The 18,296-nt window shown below is 42.5% G+C and overlaps 1 protein-coding gene across 1 annotated transcript in view; it reads left to right on the top strand.

Annotated features, from left to right (window-relative positions):
- The window catches only part of ZFHX4 (zinc finger homeobox 4), a 133,553-nt gene that overhangs the window by 111,907 nt on the left and 3,350 nt on the right, over positions 1-18,296 (top strand). The window contains exons 5-8 of the mRNA XM_074146429.1: positions 3,036-3,181; positions 3,329-3,529; positions 6,735-6,852; positions 7,914-13,310. Of these exons, the coding sequence (XP_074002530.1) occupies positions 3,036-3,181; positions 3,329-3,529; positions 6,735-6,852; positions 7,914-13,310 (5,862 nt within the window). The remainder of the gene's footprint in view (positions 1-3,035; positions 3,182-3,328; positions 3,530-6,734; positions 6,853-7,913; positions 13,311-18,296) is intronic.

Here is an 18,296-nt window from a genome sequence, read left to right as displayed (position 1 = left end):
AAGGAGAGCACGCCGGAGGGACATCTAGCAGCGAGCAGCGCCACACGGCGTGCTCGGGACTGGAATATTGTCTCTCTTCTCTCCCTCCTCCTCCTATACCCTTCTTATGAGACCGTAACTTCCCTACAGGAAGCTCCCTAAAAGCGAGCTCAACAGGGAAGGCAGAAAGCTGATGGGGTGGGAGGAGGCTCTGAGCTCTAGGGGCTGGACGGGGCCGGTCTCCTTTGGCTTTGGCACGTTATACGGGCGTCCCCACGCCAGAGCAAAGAATCAACCCCCCTTTTTTGCTTTACTTTGGCAAAACTCACCATAAATCACGGCCTTGGTTATGTTACTACAGGCCTGTGACTTTGATGGTTTAAGAAGTAACGGGGCTTTGAGGTTGAATGAATCCAGAGCAACAACAACAACAACAACGACAACAAAAACCAACAAAGCCTCTGTAAATTTCGACAGTTTGTATAAATACTGTGGTAATCACAGTAAAAAGCTGTGCTTTGTTATGCATTTATTGACCCCAGCACAGTTTTATAACTCTATGGTTTTATTATATTAACCGCAAAAGAAAATTTAACCAAAAAACCCCCCTTATTTTTATAGAAGCAAGAACTATGTGTTTCGTGATTATTATAGGCCCTTTGAAGTAATTAAGTTATTCCATCCCGTGGTGGGAGATGATGTGTGACATTAACCTCGTGTGTGCCCGGGCACTCCAGGCTGAATTCCACCAGCAGTTACACCCCGCTACCAAAACACCCCCAAATGCATTTTCACAAGTGGATTTTGGAGCAGAATTGGGATCCTCATTTCTTTAAGAACCTGTTGAGAGCAATCCAGCCTGACGAGGGGGAGAGAAGGCAGAGTTGTTATATTTTGTTTTTTAAATTCAGCTTCTTGTCTAACAGTGTCTGCACGAGCTGAGGTTCTGGCCCATTTGTCTGTAAAAAGGGACATTCTAAAGGTGACTTGTGGTGAAGGTAAGAAGCAGTAGTCCACTGTTAGACGTTTTTGACAGTTGGAAATGAGGAGAGGTTAATAATTTGAACCTATACTTCTGACACCCGAGAAGCAACCTTTCTCTGTTAATACAGTGTGTCACTTGTTTACTTCCCATAATTCTCACCGTACCGACATTTAAATAATAATGGTGTATTGCCAAGTAAATACAGGTAGGCCGGAGAATACTATGTTATCACACACCAAAGTGAGCAATCAAACGGTACCTTGCGCGGTTGCAAGATGCAGATTTTGCCTTTAGGCATCAATAGCTCTTCAGGTCGTGGGCTCAGGGCTCACTGAGGCCCCCAGCCCCAGTTCCCGAGGGCGTAAAAACTCACCGGGGCTCCAGTAAGCGGCTTTTCAGATATTAAACCCATGTTGACAAATTGGTCATTAAAAGTAGGGAAATACGGCAGGAATAAAGTTTAATTTGAGCAAGAGCATGGCAAAATTACTGGTCTAAGTTACACCAAAAAGAAATAATTAGCAATTTAGGAATGAAAGACAATGCGTGGGGAAATCCCCATTGGTGTATAAGTTGTAAAATATGTTTATGTTTTTTTTAAAAAAAAGCCCTTCGGAAAGTGTCCCTGTATGGTTCAGTTTTCAGTTGTTTACTGTTGTACCATGAGGGTTTGGTATTTACCTTGAAAACTGTTCCCTGATTTTACTTCTCTTTAATGTTGCTCTTTTAATATCAAATATCGCACAAAGTCTATCTTAAAATAATAACAACAAAAAGTTCGTGGATTTGTCTGCAGAAAAATACAAGTATATTCTTTGTTCATGTTTACTTTGTTGCCAAAACATCCATGACCTTATTTTTAAATTAATCCTAGGTTATTGTGCAATGAGGTGCAATTTGTTCATTTATATGAACCTTATGTGGATTGAAAAAAATCAAGATAAATCTTCATGCACAGCATACAATCAGATTACCCCTGGACTATATATTTACGTTGGGTCTGATAGCAATCAATGGTTTAGCTTCATTGCATTTCAAGATGTATTTGCACCCAGTGTCCAGTGATAGTGTCCTCACCCTGGAAATAATTTAGTTGCAAATTGACTGGAAGATGGTGAAAATTGAAAGTTAAAATTAGAAATACTCATAATAAACAGCAGAAAAAAGGTCAGATGATGCCGCACTATGATGAGATTGGAATGGTTGGTAAATGAGGTTTTGTGTTTGTCGTGAGATGTATGTGACATGCCTACCCAATGCTCCTGTAATATCCAGCCTAGCAGAAGAGATTATCTGGCAAATTGACGCTGGAAAGAATTTTCTGATGGACTGGGAAATTAGAATTGCACTCTTTTCTTTGATGTGTGCAAGACTGGGCCACATTACACAGCTAGTTCAGGCATAATATTAAATATAGTATTTAATGCTCAGTAGTAGAACTATCTATAGAAAACAATTATATTCTGGTTTTGATCACAAATGCCAGACTATAAAAATTCACAGTGTAAACATCTAAGGCAATCCCAAATGACTGATCTTTGTATATAATTAATATTAAGTTAGCTCTGAAATCCTATTCTCCAAAGTATTTCTTTTAAAGCCTCACTATATTTAGCTTTGGAACTGTAACCAGGCAGGAGTTATCAAAACAGCACAATAATCATATTGCTCAGACAGTTTAGAAAAGGGAGAGGGTAATTAAACAGCAGCAAATTAATTATTTCGGAAAACAGGATTTTTAAGCAAAAGCTGATTCGTTTTAATGTAATACACAAATTCATACTGAGCTGCTAAAGGAAGAACATTATTGATTAATCTTTAAAGGCAACCTAAGGTTATCCAAACAGTAGAGAGGAGTCCATTTTTAAATGTATTTATAGAGTCTCCATCAAGCATAAAAGTGCATTTTCACTTTGTGTTTACCAGAGTTATTTTATTTGACTATACTTTTTCTCAGAAAAAAAATAAATTACCCTCAAAGACAATACAGACCTTTGGAGTCACAGCCTCTTTGTAAACCAGGTATTTTAAACTTTAAAATATGTTCTTAAAAATTATGTTTTCGGAACAGGAATAGTCACACCAGAGAAGGAACCAAAAGTGAACACTGTGGTAGGGGCACAACAGCTTCTTCTGGCAAAGGAAGAGGATGGTGCAGCTAAAAAATCAAAGCCTCCAGAGGACAATAAATTTTGTCATGAGCAGGTAAAAGACAATGTAAATGATTTAACTGTATTCTAGAACTCTTTCAAATAACTCAAGATTGAAACAGAGACGATATGCTGTTAAAACAGCAGTATCAGTGAGTTGTAAACAGAACGCTGACTAATAGCCTGTGTCTTCATTTGATTTTTTTTTTTTTAGTTCTACCAATGTCCTTATTGTAACTACAACAGCAGGGACCCAAATCGCATCCAGATGCATGTCCTGTCGCAGCACTCCATGCAGCCTGTCATCTGCTGCCCCCTCTGCCAGGACGTCCTCAGCAACAAAATGCATCTCCAGCTTCATCTGACCCATTTGCACAGCGTGTCCCCGGACTGCGTGGAGAAGCTGCTTATGACAGTAAGTGTTCCCAAGACCCCAAGAAGTTCCTCCTCGTGTTTAGATGGAACTTCTTGAACATAAGAAGTTCCATCTAAACATGGGGAGGAACTTCTTTCCTGTGAGGGTGGCAGAGCCCTGGAAGAGGCTGCCCAGAGAGGTGGTGGAGTCTCCTTCTCTGGAGACATTCAAACCCACCAGGACACGTTCCTGTGGGACCTGCTCTGGGTGACCCTGCTCTGGCAGGGGGTTGGACTGGATGATCTCCAGAGGTCCCTGCCAACCCCATATCATTCTGTGATTCTGTGACCCACGGCACACACAATGGAAACGTACTCAGAGCGTACACAGAGCCATGTGTTTGCTGTGATAGAGCATTCTGGTAGCCTGAGGAGGGGCGTGGGTCAGGACTCCTTGATTCTCTTGCTAGCTTATCCAGTGACTGACATCCCTTGGGAAAAAATGACTGAAGGTGGGTGGGTTTCAAAGATGCTGAAAACCCGCAGTTCCTCATTGACGTTAAGCTTGGAAAAATCAAGCCTGTTCCTGTCTCTAAGGGCACACCTGGAAATTGGGTCTAATAATACCCAGGTCTCCGAGGGATTGTGACTCCTTTTTGTAAAATAACAGGAGTTCCCTGTAGAATGGAGTTCCCACACGTAAAAGAATTCCCGTGTATAGCCTGGCTATACTTGCATCATAACACGTGGAATTCACTGTAAAATATCAATAGTGGTGCTAGTTGGAGAACACAATTATCTTATTGCACAGAATGTCCTGTTTCTTACTTTTTGCCCCTGCATAAAAGACCCTTTAGGGATTTTTTTCTGTGACTAGAATGCGAGTATGAAACAGCAAGGCAAGTCCATGAATAGGTAGCAATCCAGTTAGGTCAGTTCTTTGGGATATGGAATACCTGATTTCAGGCACTTACACTGGATCAGGCGGGAACTTGAACTGGCTTCTCCATGACTGGGATAAATGATATAACCAGCAAACTCTATTTGGAGGACAAATCCCGTTCCAAACTCGCCAGGAAAATCCTGTTCTTCACTGCAAAATTGCACAAACCATGTCAAAATAATAAATTTATGTGAAAAATATTGACTCGGCACCGTTCAAAACAATGTCAGTAAATTCAGAGTCAAGTCTATTATTACATTATATATTCAGTTAGAAAACAGACCTCCTCAGACACTCTGATTCTGGTTGTCTTGCCTTTTTAGAAGGAAATATACTTGGAAATCTCAAGGACCCACCTCCTTAAGGATTTATTTCTGTATTCATAGACTCCTCCTTCATTTATACAGCTGTGGTTGTAGGTCTACCACCTCCTTCCCAAGTAAAGTGGCAAAAAAGTAAGAAAGAATTGAAAGGGCTCTTGACTGAAGGCCTAAGGGTCCTTGTGCATAGTGCTGATGAGCAAATACAGAACTGAGAACCCACAATTCTCTTCCTTTCCTTTCCTTTCCTTTCCTTTCCTTTCCTTTCCTTTCCTTTCCTTTCCTTTCCTTTCCTTTCCTTTCCTTTCCTTTCCTTTCCTTTCCTTTCCTTTCCTTTCCTTTCCTTTCCTTTCCTTTCCTTTCCTTTCCTTTCCTTTCCTTTCCTTTCCTTTCCTTTCCTTTCCTTGCCTTTCCTTGCCTTGCCTTGCCTTGCCTTGCCTTGCCTTGCCTTGCCTTGCCTTGCCTTCCCTTCCCTTCCCTTCCCTTCCCTTCCCTTCCCTTCCCTTCCCTTCCCTTCCCTTCCCTTCCCTTCCCTTCCCTTCCCTTCCCTTCCCTTCCCCTCTTTCCTCTCCTCATACTGGGGATTTGTCTCACTGTTTTTGAGAGGGAGAAAAAACCCCTTGTTTGACAGAAAAAGAGTACAAAACATAATCTGTATCATCTAAATTGACCTAGTTGCTACCACTAATATACTCTGTTGATATCTGAACTCTCTGATGACAAAATAAATGACATTTATAGCAAATTTTTCTTCTCTGGGACATTTACAGTTACCTGCATCTTTTTCTAAAAGAAGTTCTTCCCTACCAAACAAAGCCAAAGTCCCTGGTCCTCTGAGAGGATGCTGTTAATGCCATGTTTAAATTACAAATATACTAAGCCAAGGGCTTTTAAAAATATGTTGAGAATATTTTTTCCAATAGGCAACTGGTATAAATACATACCTACATAAATATATATATCATTCCTATGTATCCTAATAAAGGTTTAAAATAATTTGTTAAACTGTTAAAAAGGAGCAAAGGGTATTTCTACTCATACCTAGTATTGTATGTAACTTCCATTATTATAGTAATTTACCACTCAGAAATCTCTCCTATGGGTGTTCTCGTTACCCCTCTATGAAGTAAGGAAATCCTATCCTTACGTTAGAGATGGGGAGCTGCCGTCTGAACTGATTTACCCAGAGTCATTTAGACAGAATCCAGCAGGGGAGGAGTTTGAACCCAGTCCTGCTGAGTCTTTGTCTGAACCCCTAGAAAAATCCTATATTTCAGATACGAGGATGTTTTATGGAGCTAAGCCAAAGGAAAACATCGTGTTGAGCTTCATGTGAGCTAAATGGAGTACTATCAGACATCCATAACAGTACGTCCTTCAAAGATTTCTGTCAATAATTCAAAAGCATAACACAACAGGTAAAGTGGTCTGAAGAAGATACATAAGCATTTGAAGACAAGAAAGAGAAAAATCTTATTTTAAATGGAAAAAAACTTGCTATTTCTCTATGGAAATAAACTCATAATTTTCTTTCAAAGATTATGGAAGGTCTGGCATTTGTTTAAAAAACAATACAGGTGAAGCAAAGTGGAAATACTCTTAGTCAAGAACTGCCTGGTGACCGTATTTCAACATGATCTCCGTCTTTGGAGGATGTCGGAGGAGAAGTCCCAGATAAACCGAACCAGCCTGACATAGCCAGCAAAATCTTCTTTGTGGTGCGATTGAGACCAATGAAACATTGGCAGCATGCACTTCTCTAGCGTCACCTGCTTGTGAATTTTTTGGAGCTGATTGGAGCTTGTGATTTTTTGGACACCCGATGCTATGGATTTGTGGTCTGTCAGAAACCACTATCAAGGACTGAACCAAGATTTTGGTTTAGTCCTGGCAGTTTTTGATCCAGATACGGTGGATCTTTTGAATTATAATTTCATACTCTTGTATAGTGTTAAAAAAGTGAAACTTTTCCTGTAATAATATTGTGATTTTGGTTTTCAAAGGTTCCTGTACCAGATGTCATGATGCCCAATAGTATGCTATTGCCAGCAGCTGCTTCAGAGAAATCTGAACGTGACACACCTGCGACTGTTACAGCTGAGGGATCTGGTAAATATCCAGGTATGCGAGAAAAAGCCCAGACATGTAAAAGCTAGGTATGGGCAGTTTAGATATTTAGGAGCCACTTTTTTCTGTCTCAGTAAAGTGAATCCGATCAACGCCTATAAATACTTCAAGGGTGGGTGTCAGGAGGATGGGGCCAGTCTTTTTTCAGTGGTGCCCAGGGACAGGACAAGAGGAAACGGGCACAAACTGGAACAGAGGGAGTTCCATCTGAACATGAGGAGGAACTTCTTTGCTGTGAGGGTGGCAGAGCCCTGGAACAGGTTGCCCAGAGAGGTGGTGGAGTCTCCTTCTCTGGAGACATTCAAACCCACCAGGACACGTTCCTGTGGGACCTGCTCTGGGTGACCCTGCTGTGGCAGGGAGTTGGACTGCATGATCTCCAGAGGCGCCTTCTAACCCCATATCATTCTGTGGTTCTGTAATCCTGCTTTGGCTTGCATATAGCCACAGAGCTAGAAAGAGAAAAATGGCAAGGGCCTGAGTCTGGCTGACTGCACCCCTGCAGGGCTTCCAGGATGCACATTTGTGCCACGTATGTGTTGCCTGTGGCAGTGGCCCGGCCACTTTGAAGGTAAGAATCTCCTTGTTTAACCAGCAAACAAGACACAGACCTAAAAGAGAGTGGCACTTTCATCAACATCGATGGGGAATGTTAGACAAATGGTCCTGCCTGCCTTTCCCACAGCAGGTTCCTCATCCTGGACACAAGCTGGGAAGCTGTTTTGCTGCCTCTCACAGCGTGCTCCTCTCTCTCTCCTCAGACCACTTTCCTCCTTTCTAGTCACCTGTCCTACCTGCTGACCCCATTTCTAATCCCTCCTTCCCAACTGCCGCTGCCATTCTGATCATCGTGTTTGGATTTTATTACTTATTTTTAACCCCATATTGGCCCTGTCTGCTTTATTCTCTGGGGCAAGGATGGGTTGCTGTACTTCACCAGGCCAACACATGGCGTACCACATGCCTCTCTTGATTTCTGATGAGAAAAAAACACATTAATACTGTGTGCTATTCTCTTTTGCTTGTGTAAAAGACACTTCACTTTCTTTAACTAGGTGAAAGTCCTGTGGATGAGAAAAGTACCCCTGGGATCGATGAATCAAAAACTGGAGTGGAAATTAAGACCGAGGAACAGAAGCCACCGAAGGAATCTACTGAAACGACAGATTGGAATAAGAGCAGCGGTAAAGATACGAAGACCACTGACTCGGTGACGGATCAGCTGAACGAACAGCAGAAGAAGCAACAGCTCTCTGTTTCTGACCGCCACGTCTATAAGTACCGCTGTAACCATTGTAGCTTGGCTTTTAAGACTATGCAGAAGCTTCAGATACATTCCCAGTACCACGCTATTCGGGCAGCTACCATGTGTAGCCTTTGCCAACGTAGCTTCCGTACATTCCAGGCTTTAAAAAAACACTTGGAAGCAGGACACCCTGAACTCAATGAAGCTGAACTTCAGCAGCTGTGTGCGTCTTTACCTGTCAACGGGGAACTCTGGGCAGAAAGCGAAAGTGTGGCACAAGATGACCATGCACTAGAGCAGGAAATAGAAAGAGATTATGAGATGGACCAGGAAGGTAAAGCAAGTCCTGTTGGAAGCGATAGTAGCTCTATTCCAGATGATATGGGCTCAGAACCAAAGCGGACCTTACCTTTTAGAAAAGGGCCAAATTTTACTATGGAAAAATTTCTAGATCCATCTCGCCCATATAAGTGTACAGTGTGTAAAGAGTCTTTCACCCAAAAGAACATTCTCTTGGTCCACTATAACTCAGTGTCCCATCTACATAAACTCAAAAAGGTTTTGCAGGAAGCGTCAAGTCCTGTCCCTCAAGAAACCAACAGCAGCACTGACAACAAACCCTACAAGTGCAGCATTTGTAATGTTGCCTATAGCCAAAGTTCTACATTGGAAATCCATATGAGATCTGTGCTTCATCAGACGAAGGCAAGGGCTGCAAAATTAGAACCAAGTGGTAATATCAATAGCGGAAATAGCGTAGCAGGGAACGTTAATAGCCCCGGCCAAGGAATGCTAGAATCTCTGAGCTTACCAGCAGTTAACAGCAAAGAAACACATTTAGATGCCAAAGAATTAAATAAAAAGCAAGCTTCTGAATTAATTTCTGCTCAGCCTACGCATCACCCACCCCAGTCACCAGCACAACTTCAAATGCAACTACAGCATGAGCTGCAACAACAAGCTGCATTCTTTCAGCCCCAGTTCCTAAACCCAGCTTTTTTGCCTCACTTTCCAATGACGCCAGAAGCATTGCTGCAATTTCAACAGCCTCAGTTCCTTTTCCCATTCTATATACCTGGGACGGAATTTAGCTTAAGTCCAGATCTGGGCTTGCCGGGTTCTGCCACGTTTGGCATGCCTGGGATGGCTGGCATGACAGGATCACTGCTAGAAGATCTGAAGCAGCAGATACAAACTCAGCACCATGTCGGCCAAACCCAGCTCCAGATACTGCAGCAACAAGCACAACAGTATCAATCCACCCAACCTCAACTTCAGTCCCAAAAACAGCAGCAGCAAAGTAGCAAGCTGATGAAAGCAGAGCAAAACACCTTGGTAAGTCCAGACTGCCAGCTGATAAAGGATATGCCATCGTATAAAGAGTCAGAGGAAGTTTCTGAGAAACAAGAGAAGCCAAAGCAAGAGTTTACTAATGAGAATGAAGGACTAAAAGAAAACAAAGATATAAAGAAGCCAAAATCTTCCGAACCAGCCATTCCACCACCCAGAATAGCTTCTGGAGCAAGGGGGAATGCAGCCAAGGCTTTGCTGGAGAACTTTGGGTTTGAGTTAGTTATCCAATACAATGAGAACAGACAAAAAGTGCAGAAAAAAAGCAAGACTGGTGAAGGTGAAAACACAGACAAACTGGAATGTGGAACCTGCAGTAAGCTCTTTTCCAACATTCTTATTCTGAAGAGTCATCAAGAACATGTGCATGGACAGTTTTTTCCATATGGAGCTTTAGAAAAATTTGCCCGACAGTACAGGGAGGCATATGACAAGCTTTATCCCATTTCTCCCTCTTCTCCAGAAACACCACCACCTCCACCACCGCCTCCTCCGCCACCTCCACCTCCTCCTCCTCCAACTCCTTCTCAGCCTTCTTCAGCTGGGGCTGGAAAAATTCCAAACCCAACTCCCACACCTTTGCAAGCTCCACCACCCACACCACCACCGCCGCCTCCTCCACCACCACCACCCCCTCCTCCTCCACCACCACCATCAGCCCCACCTCAGGTCCAGCTTCCCGTTTCCCTTGATCTCCCGCTTTTCCCTCCAATTATGATGCAGCCAGTGCAGCATCCCGCGTTACCTCCTCAGCTTGCCCTCCAGTTGCCACCAATGGATACTTTATCTGCAGATCTTACCCAGCTTTGCCAGCAGCAGCTGGGGTTAGATCCCAATTTCCTGCGGCACTCTCAGTTCAAGCGTCCACGTACGAGAATCACAGATGACCAGTTAAAAATCTTGCGGGCTTATTTTGATATTAACAATTCCCCAAGTGAAGAGCAGATCCAAGAAATGGCTGAGAAATCTGGTCTTTCTCAGAAAGTTATCAAGCACTGGTTTCGTAATACACTGTTTAAAGAACGGCAGAGAAATAAAGATTCTCCATATAACTTCAGCAACCCTCCCATAACAGTATTAGAAGATATCAGAATAGATCCTCAACCTTCAGCTGTAGAACCTTACAAGTCTGATGCATCTTTCAGCAAGAGATCATCTAGGACTCGGTTTACTGACTACCAGCTTCGTGTCCTCCAAGACTTCTTTGACACAAATGCGTATCCAAAGGATGATGAAATTGAACAGCTTTCAACTGTACTTAACCTACCTACTCGAGTTATTGTTGTATGGTTCCAAAATGCACGACAAAAAGCTCGAAAAAGTTACGAAAATCAAGCTGAAACTAAAGACAATGAGAAAAGGGAACTGACGAATGAGCGTTACATTCGAACTAGTAACATGCAATACCAGTGCAAAAAGTGCAGTGTGGTGTTTCCCAGGATCTTTGATTTGATTACCCACCAGAAAAAGCAGTGTTACAAAGACGAAGATGACGATGCCCAAGACGAGAGCCAAACTGAAGATTCTATGGATGCCTCTGATCAAACAGTGTACAAGAACTGCACAGTTTCTGGCCAAAATGACTCATCAAAAAGCCTGGCAGTCACAGCAGCAAGCTCTGGCTCTGGTTCAAGTACTCCTTTGGTTCCATCACCCAAACCAGAACCTGAGAAGGCTTCTCCTAAACCAGAGTCCACAGAAAAACCAAAACAAAATGAAACCATCTCTAAGCAAACCGATACAACTTCCCAAAGCGCCAAACCAGTACCGTCTACTCCAGTAACCTCTTCCGATGCTCAGCCCTCAGCTTCTCAACCACAGCAACAAAAACAATCACAGATAGTAGGGAGACCTCCTTCTGCATCACAAACCACGCCTGTTCCTTCCAGTCCTTTACCAATGTCAATGACTTCTCTACAGAACAGTCTACCTCCTCAGTTATTACAGTACCAATGCGATCAGTGTACAGTTGCCTTTCCAACTCTAGAACTTTGGCAAGAGCACCAGCACATGCATTTCCTAGCAGCCCAAAACCAATTTCTTCACTCCCAGTTTTTAGAAAGACCAATGGATATGCCCTACATGATATTTGACCCCAATAATCCTTTGATGACTGGACAGTTGCTTAATAGTTCTCTTACTCAGATGCCGCCACAAACTGGCTCATCACATACGGCACACCCTGCGACAGTTTCTGGTTCCCTGAAACGAAAACTAGATGATAAAGAAGACAATAACTGTAGTGAGAAAGAGGGAGGAAACAGTGGAGAAGATCAACATCGTGATAAACGTTTAAGAACTACAATTACTCCAGAGCAGCTGGAAATACTCTATGAAAAGTACCTACTAGACTCCAACCCCACTAGAAAGATGCTAGACCACATTGCACGTGAAGTGGGACTGAAAAAGAGAGTCGTACAAGTCTGGTTTCAGAACACAAGGGCCCGAGAAAGGAAGGGACAATTCCGTGCAGTTGGTCCAGCCCAGTCCCATAAAAGGTGTCCTTTTTGTCGAGCTCTGTTTAAAGCAAAATCAGCTTTAGAGAGTCATATTCGCTCTCGACATTGGAATGAAGGGAAACAGGCTGGTTATAGTTTGCCTCCAAGTCCTTTGATATCAACTGAAGATGGAGGTGAAAGTCCACAAAAGTACATATTTTTTGATTACCCATCACTGTCATTAGCAAAAACTGAATTATCAAGTGAAAATGAATTAGCCTCCACTGTATCAACCCCTGTTAGCAAAACTGCAGAAATGTCGCCGAAGAACCTCTTAAGTCCTTCTTCTTTTAAAGCAGAGTCTAGTGAAGACATAGAAAATTTGAATGCCCCTCCTGCTGACTCTGGATACGATCAAAACAAGACTGACTTTGATGAGACTTCATCCATTAATACAGCAATTAGTGATGCCACAACAGGGGATGAGGGGAACAATGAGATGGAAAGCACGACTGGCAGTTCAGGGGATGCGAAACCTGCGTCACCTCCCAAAGAACCAAAACCACTTGTGAACGACACGCTACCAAAAGCTGCAACTACACCTACAAATGAGAATACCGATGATAAATTTATCTTTTCCCTAACCAGCCCCTCAATCCATTTCAGTGAAAAGGATGGTGACCACGACCAAAGTTACTACATTACTGATGACCCTGATGATAACGCCGACCGCAGTGAAACTTCAAGCATAGCTGATCCAAGTTCACCTAACCCATTTGGAGCTAGTAATCCCTTTAAATCCAAAAACAGCGATCGGCCAGGCCACAAACGTTTCCGAACACAAATGAGTAACCTTCAGCTTAAAGTCCTCAAGGCTTGCTTTAGTGACTACCGGACTCCAACAATGCAGGAATGCGAAATGCTAGGGAATGAGATTGGCCTGCCCAAACGTGTGGTCCAGGTCTGGTTTCAGAATGCCCGGGCTAAAGAAAAGAAATTCAAAATTAACATAGGGAAGCCATTCATGATAAATCAGACTGGACCTGATGGCACAAAGCCGGAATGTTCTCTGTGTGGCGTGAAATATTCTGCCCGTTTGTCCATAAGAGATCATATCTTTTCCAAACAACATATTACAAAAGTGAGAGAAACTGTGGGAAGTCAGCTAGATCGGGAGAAAGATTATCTAGCTCCTACGACGGTTAGACAGCTGATGGCACAGCAAGAGTTGGATCGCATAAAGAAGGCCACTGACGTGCTAGGATTAACAGTGCAGCAGCCAGGCATGATGGACAGCAGTTCTCTTCATGGGATCAGTTTGCCAGCAGCTTATCCGGGACTCCCTGGCCTTCCTCCTGTTCTTCTGCCTGGAATGAATGGTCCATCCTCCTTACCTGGATTTCCACAAAGTTCAAACAGTAAGTCTATCAGGGGATGATTTTCTCATTTTATTCATTTGATCGTCGCGCTTAGTCACCATCCCCTGCTAAAGCACAGCCTATTATGCATTGGTATCATGCTTGTGAGGCTGGTGTGAGCAGCTAAAAGGTGCTCTGTGCAGTCTTCTCAGTGCAATTCTCGATCCCTGCTGTAGCCTGGATGATATGTCTGATTTTGCAAAAAAAAAAAAAAGAATTTTAGTTGAAATCTAATTGACAGAAATGTTTTTAGGCCATATTAGGCTTCTGTAACAAAAGCAATGTAACAATAGCATTGTTATGCCTTTCTTTTTTTTTTTTGAATGATAACTCCTTTAAGCAAAACTTGGTTTAGAATTTTTAGTGCAAATTTTTTGCATGCAAATATTTAAAGTAGCATCTGATGAAGCACAAAAGAGTAATTCCCACATGATCGGTTCATTATGCATTTGGTCCATCCCTTAGACCAGCCCACCCTGTTGTTTAATTCATAATAAATATTTAAAATAAAATCCTGCCCAAGACCCTCTATTATATTTCTGAATAACTGCCTGCTGAAGTAAGAAGGTTTTTGTTGAAGGTGATTTGTAATGGCAGTTCTGAACATGTACCTCTGCGTTACTGACTGGTTTGACTGTGGTTTTAGCTCACATTGGAAAGCACTTCCTCTTACAATAAGTTTCACTGAAGTTAGAGAATCAAATTTTCTGTGGAATTATTTGTTTAGTCCTCTAAGAATGAACCTAATTTATTTTCTCGTATTGGGCTCCAATTTTGAGTCAGAGTTCATTGCGAGTGCAGCCTTGCAGATTGAAGCTCTCCTATTCATCTTCTAACTTTGCACATTCATATCAAACGTGCACAGCGAGTTAGGGAGCTGGTTAAGACCCCTCCCCTCATTTTATCCAGTAATTCCACTTGCTGTTGATCTCTAAACCTTGATTGAGAAAGCACCTCAGTTTGCCAAGTAAGGTAGGAGCTTAATCACCAGTGTTGTTAGATGTACTACGACTGTAGCAATGTCCTCTCTGCTACCTACCTCTGCTTTGATTGATGGTGATCACGCTGTTGTTTCCCGAAGTGGTGGTCAAAGCATCTTGTTGTTCTCTTCGTCTGATCAGAATGGCTTGCTTTCCACAATGGAGTCCCTGGCTGAGTGCCCTCTTGCTTTTGACAAACAGTTATTGGTGCAGTGAGTGCATATAAAGGAAGTATAAAGTTGCTGTATTTCCTTCTTAAAGGCATTCAGCGTCCAGGTCAAAAAATGGCTGGTCGTTCTTCATTAAAATTATAGATATGGTTTCTCCATATAGCTTCAGTAAATAGATATGGTTAGGTTGATCTTCAGGTTAAATGGGCTCCAGAAAACTCAGGCTTTGTCTGTACAACTAAATGAAATTTGCTTGGGAACATACTGTTATATCCTTTTACTCTCAAACCCAGGAAGTTCCCAGGCAGAGTGAGTCTCGGGACTGGCCGTGGACCCGTGACAGCCTCTCAGTCGTGCCCAGGAATTGTTCAGCATGATGCTGGTTGGCCTGGGCCAAACCAGGGCCAGTGGCCTTTTTTGCTGTTCAACTTTAGAGGTGGTTTAGTTTCAGTTTTGGGGAAATGTTCCCTGGTACTGTTTAACTTGCTAGTGTCAGTGTAGCCTCAGAGTCTGTAAATTGTTTTGTTAACAATACAAAAGGTATTATTGCAGGCAAACTGGTCCATACTAATTCAATTTTCAGATTTTCTAATTTCCACCAAATATTTCTTCTTTGAGATAAATTTAGATCTTTACTACCAGAGCATACACAGTGCACTGCCAACTGAGATGGATTTTTACCCCCTTTCATCTTGCATCTTTTTAAGGTTAATTAGCCCGTTGTGGGCAAAGCCCACTGTGTAAACCAGCAGTAGAATCTTCTTGTTAACTTTTTCTTCTGCCATATGCTAAATAGGCCCTACACCCCCTTTTCGTTGCTTGGCAAATACTTGCATGCATAAATCTCAATTCCCTAATGATATATAATGGAGCAGTCATAGTGAATGGGAAAAAAATAGATTATTTTAATCATTCATCATAAAAAACCCCAGAAATATACTCAGATGTTCTACAGTATGTGCTCAACACTAGTATTTTCTGCACCTAATTAACCCATTTCTGTTTTCTTCCCTACCCTGCTTTGTCTGATAGTTCGCATTCGTATTGATGTTAAGAATTGTTTGAGAAGTATCTTTTTGGGAGCAGGCTCCCGAGCAGGGCTTTCTTTGGCTGCAGTTCTTCGAGCAGCACGTGCCTTCTCAGCCAGCAGGACAATTCCTCTGCATCATTCCTTGCGGGAAGGATTTTCTGAAGCCAGCTCCCCAATGACTCACTATCCTATACTTCTAGTCTACTTCTGGTGAATTCCACTGCAGGCGTGTCATTTCGTCTCGGTGGGGCCCAGTCCCCAAAATGCACTTCAGAATAAGTCTTACTGGGATCCCTTAGATTCAAATATTTACCTGTTTTCGCTGATGATTACAGAGTTGGTAACTATTTCCTTTGGTAAAGCCCATCCCTTCTGTCCCACGTGTTTGTTTAAAGGACAATGTCAACATTAGTAAGATCCTCACTTTTAAAGAATATGCTGGCTGTTTGCTAAGACAGGGAACCAGTGAAACTATAATAGCAAACATCACTTTTAAGATCCTCTTTTGTGTTTCTCTTTACTCCTGCCAGACAGGGAATTCAGCCCAATGAGTTTCACTGGTCCATGCAAGTTTAGGAGGGATTTCACTTTCCTGTCCTTGCATCCACTATTGTTTAGGGGTTTGCCAAAAGGTACAAACCCCGAGAATTTTGCAAAATACTGTTCTTTTTAAAATGCAATATTTGCTTTTACTGAAGGTTTGAAATGAAGCCCTTGAAAATAAGCTAAATTTGATCTTGACAAGGACATAGGGTGTATCATCAGCAAGTTCGCAGATGACACCAAGTTAAGCAGGAGTGTTGATTCCCAGGAGGATAGGGAAGCTCTACAGAGAGACCTAGATAGATTGGATCATTGGGCCAACATCAATGGTATGAGTTTCAACAAGGGCAAGTGCCGGGTTCTGCACTTGGGCCACAATAACCCCGAGCAGCGCTACAGGCTTGGGGAAATGTGGCTGGAAAGCTGCCTGGAAGAAAGAGACCTGGGGGTTCTAATGGACAAGCGGCTGAACGTGAGCCGGCAGTGTGCCCAGGTGGCCACGAAAGCCAACAGCATCCTGGCTTGGATTAGAAATAGCGTGACCAGCAGAAGTAGGGAGGTGATTGTGCCCCTGTACTCAGCACTGGTGAGGCCACACCTGGAGTATCGTGTCCAGTTTTGGGCACCTCAATCCAAGAGAGATATCGAGGTGCTGGAGCGAGTGCAGAGGAGGGCAACGAAGCTGGTGAAGGGCCTGGAAAACAAATCCTATGAAGAGCGGTTGAAGGAGCTGGGACTGTTTAGTATGAGGAAGAGGAGACTGAGGGGAGACCTCATCACTCTCTACAACTACCTGAAAGGACACTGTAGAGAGGTTGGTGCTGGTCTCTTTGCACAGGTAATTAATGACAGAACGAGAGGGAACGGCTTCAAGCTCCAACAGGGTAGGTTTAGACTGAACATTAGGAAAGAATTTTTCACAGAAAGAGTGGTCGGGCATTGGAACAGGCTACCCAGGGAGGGGGTTGAGTCACCATCCCTGGATGTGTTTAAGAGACGTTTAGATGTGGTGTTGGGGGATATGGTGTAGGGGAGAACTTTGTAGTGTAGGGTAGATGGTTGGACTCGATGATCCCAAGGGTCTCTTCCAACCTGGACGATTCTATGATTCTATTCTAAATCACAAAAGATGGAAATATTCAAACTACAGTTTATTTTATCTTCTTTATGTAGTGCTCAAAATGGAATTGTATTTGCAAAGATTAGTAGATTTGTCAAAATAAGGTAGCTTCATTTCTGAACAAAAGGATCCAATCACTTTAAATTCAGATACCTTGTTCTAAATCAAGTGGTTTTTAATGTCAGAATGATCGTGTGGTTCTAGAATATGCTGAAGAACCCTCTCACCTGTGGGTTACCTGTCTCTAAATAATGTAATTTGATGTGGGCATCAAATGCTGAGCAAGGTCTCGAATTTACCGATATGTTTGCTCAGCAGAATTCCTAATATGGGGTTATTTGATGGAATTTTAATTCACACGGAATTTTATTTCACACAGAATTTTAGTTCTGGCTCGTCTTTGTTTTTCATGCCCCTTCCTGTTTTCCTGGTGACTGTAGACAGAAGAGTTCACCTGCTGTTTTCAACTGTTCTTAAAAATCACATTCTCTTTTCTTCTTATCTTTGTGTTTTCGCCTGTGATCCCTTGCAGAAAACTAGTGCTTCATCTTGCTTCTAGCTATTAATACTGGTTCTCTGAACGTTTTAATGCCATCATCATTACCATAGGTTCTTTGCACATCACTTAAGCCTGGGCTGCCTTGAAGATTCACAGCAGCTTTTTCCAAGAATGCACACATCACTGGGTAATGTGTACTTAGTGGTTTTTGAAATCTTATAAAGAGAGAAATTTGATTCAGCAGCAATTACTTTCCCTATCATTAGGGCACTAAATTCTGTTCTCTGTTTGCTTTTGGCCCATTGGTAACAGTTTCATTTTTATATTTTTAGCCCTCTGATTCCTCCAAAAGAAAGAGAGGTCTCTCCTCTTTGATAGTCACTTAAAAGAGTTAGCAGGATTAGAATGTTTCTTCACGATTAGCAAATTTTCTATTTGACATCTCTCACGTCTGGAAATGGAGCATTAGTTTCATGAAGCTTTCCTCATTTAGTTTTGGAAACCCTCAGTTCCACATTTAACTTCCAATAAAAGAGGTGGATTTCACTCTTCTCCTGCAGCCTGTGTGGGTATTTCACCGAATGCTGTGCATTTCCACTGAATTCCAAAGAGTATCTGGAGAACAGGATAGATCTTGGCTGCTC

Source organism: Numenius arquata, chromosome 4, assembly GCF_964106895.1.
Source record: "Numenius arquata chromosome 4, bNumArq3.hap1.1, whole genome shotgun sequence".
NCBI lineage: Eukaryota > Metazoa > Chordata > Aves > Charadriiformes > Scolopacidae > Numenius > Numenius arquata.
Note: the sequence above shows the minus strand (reverse complement) of the source record. Positions and strands in the feature narration are given on the sequence as shown.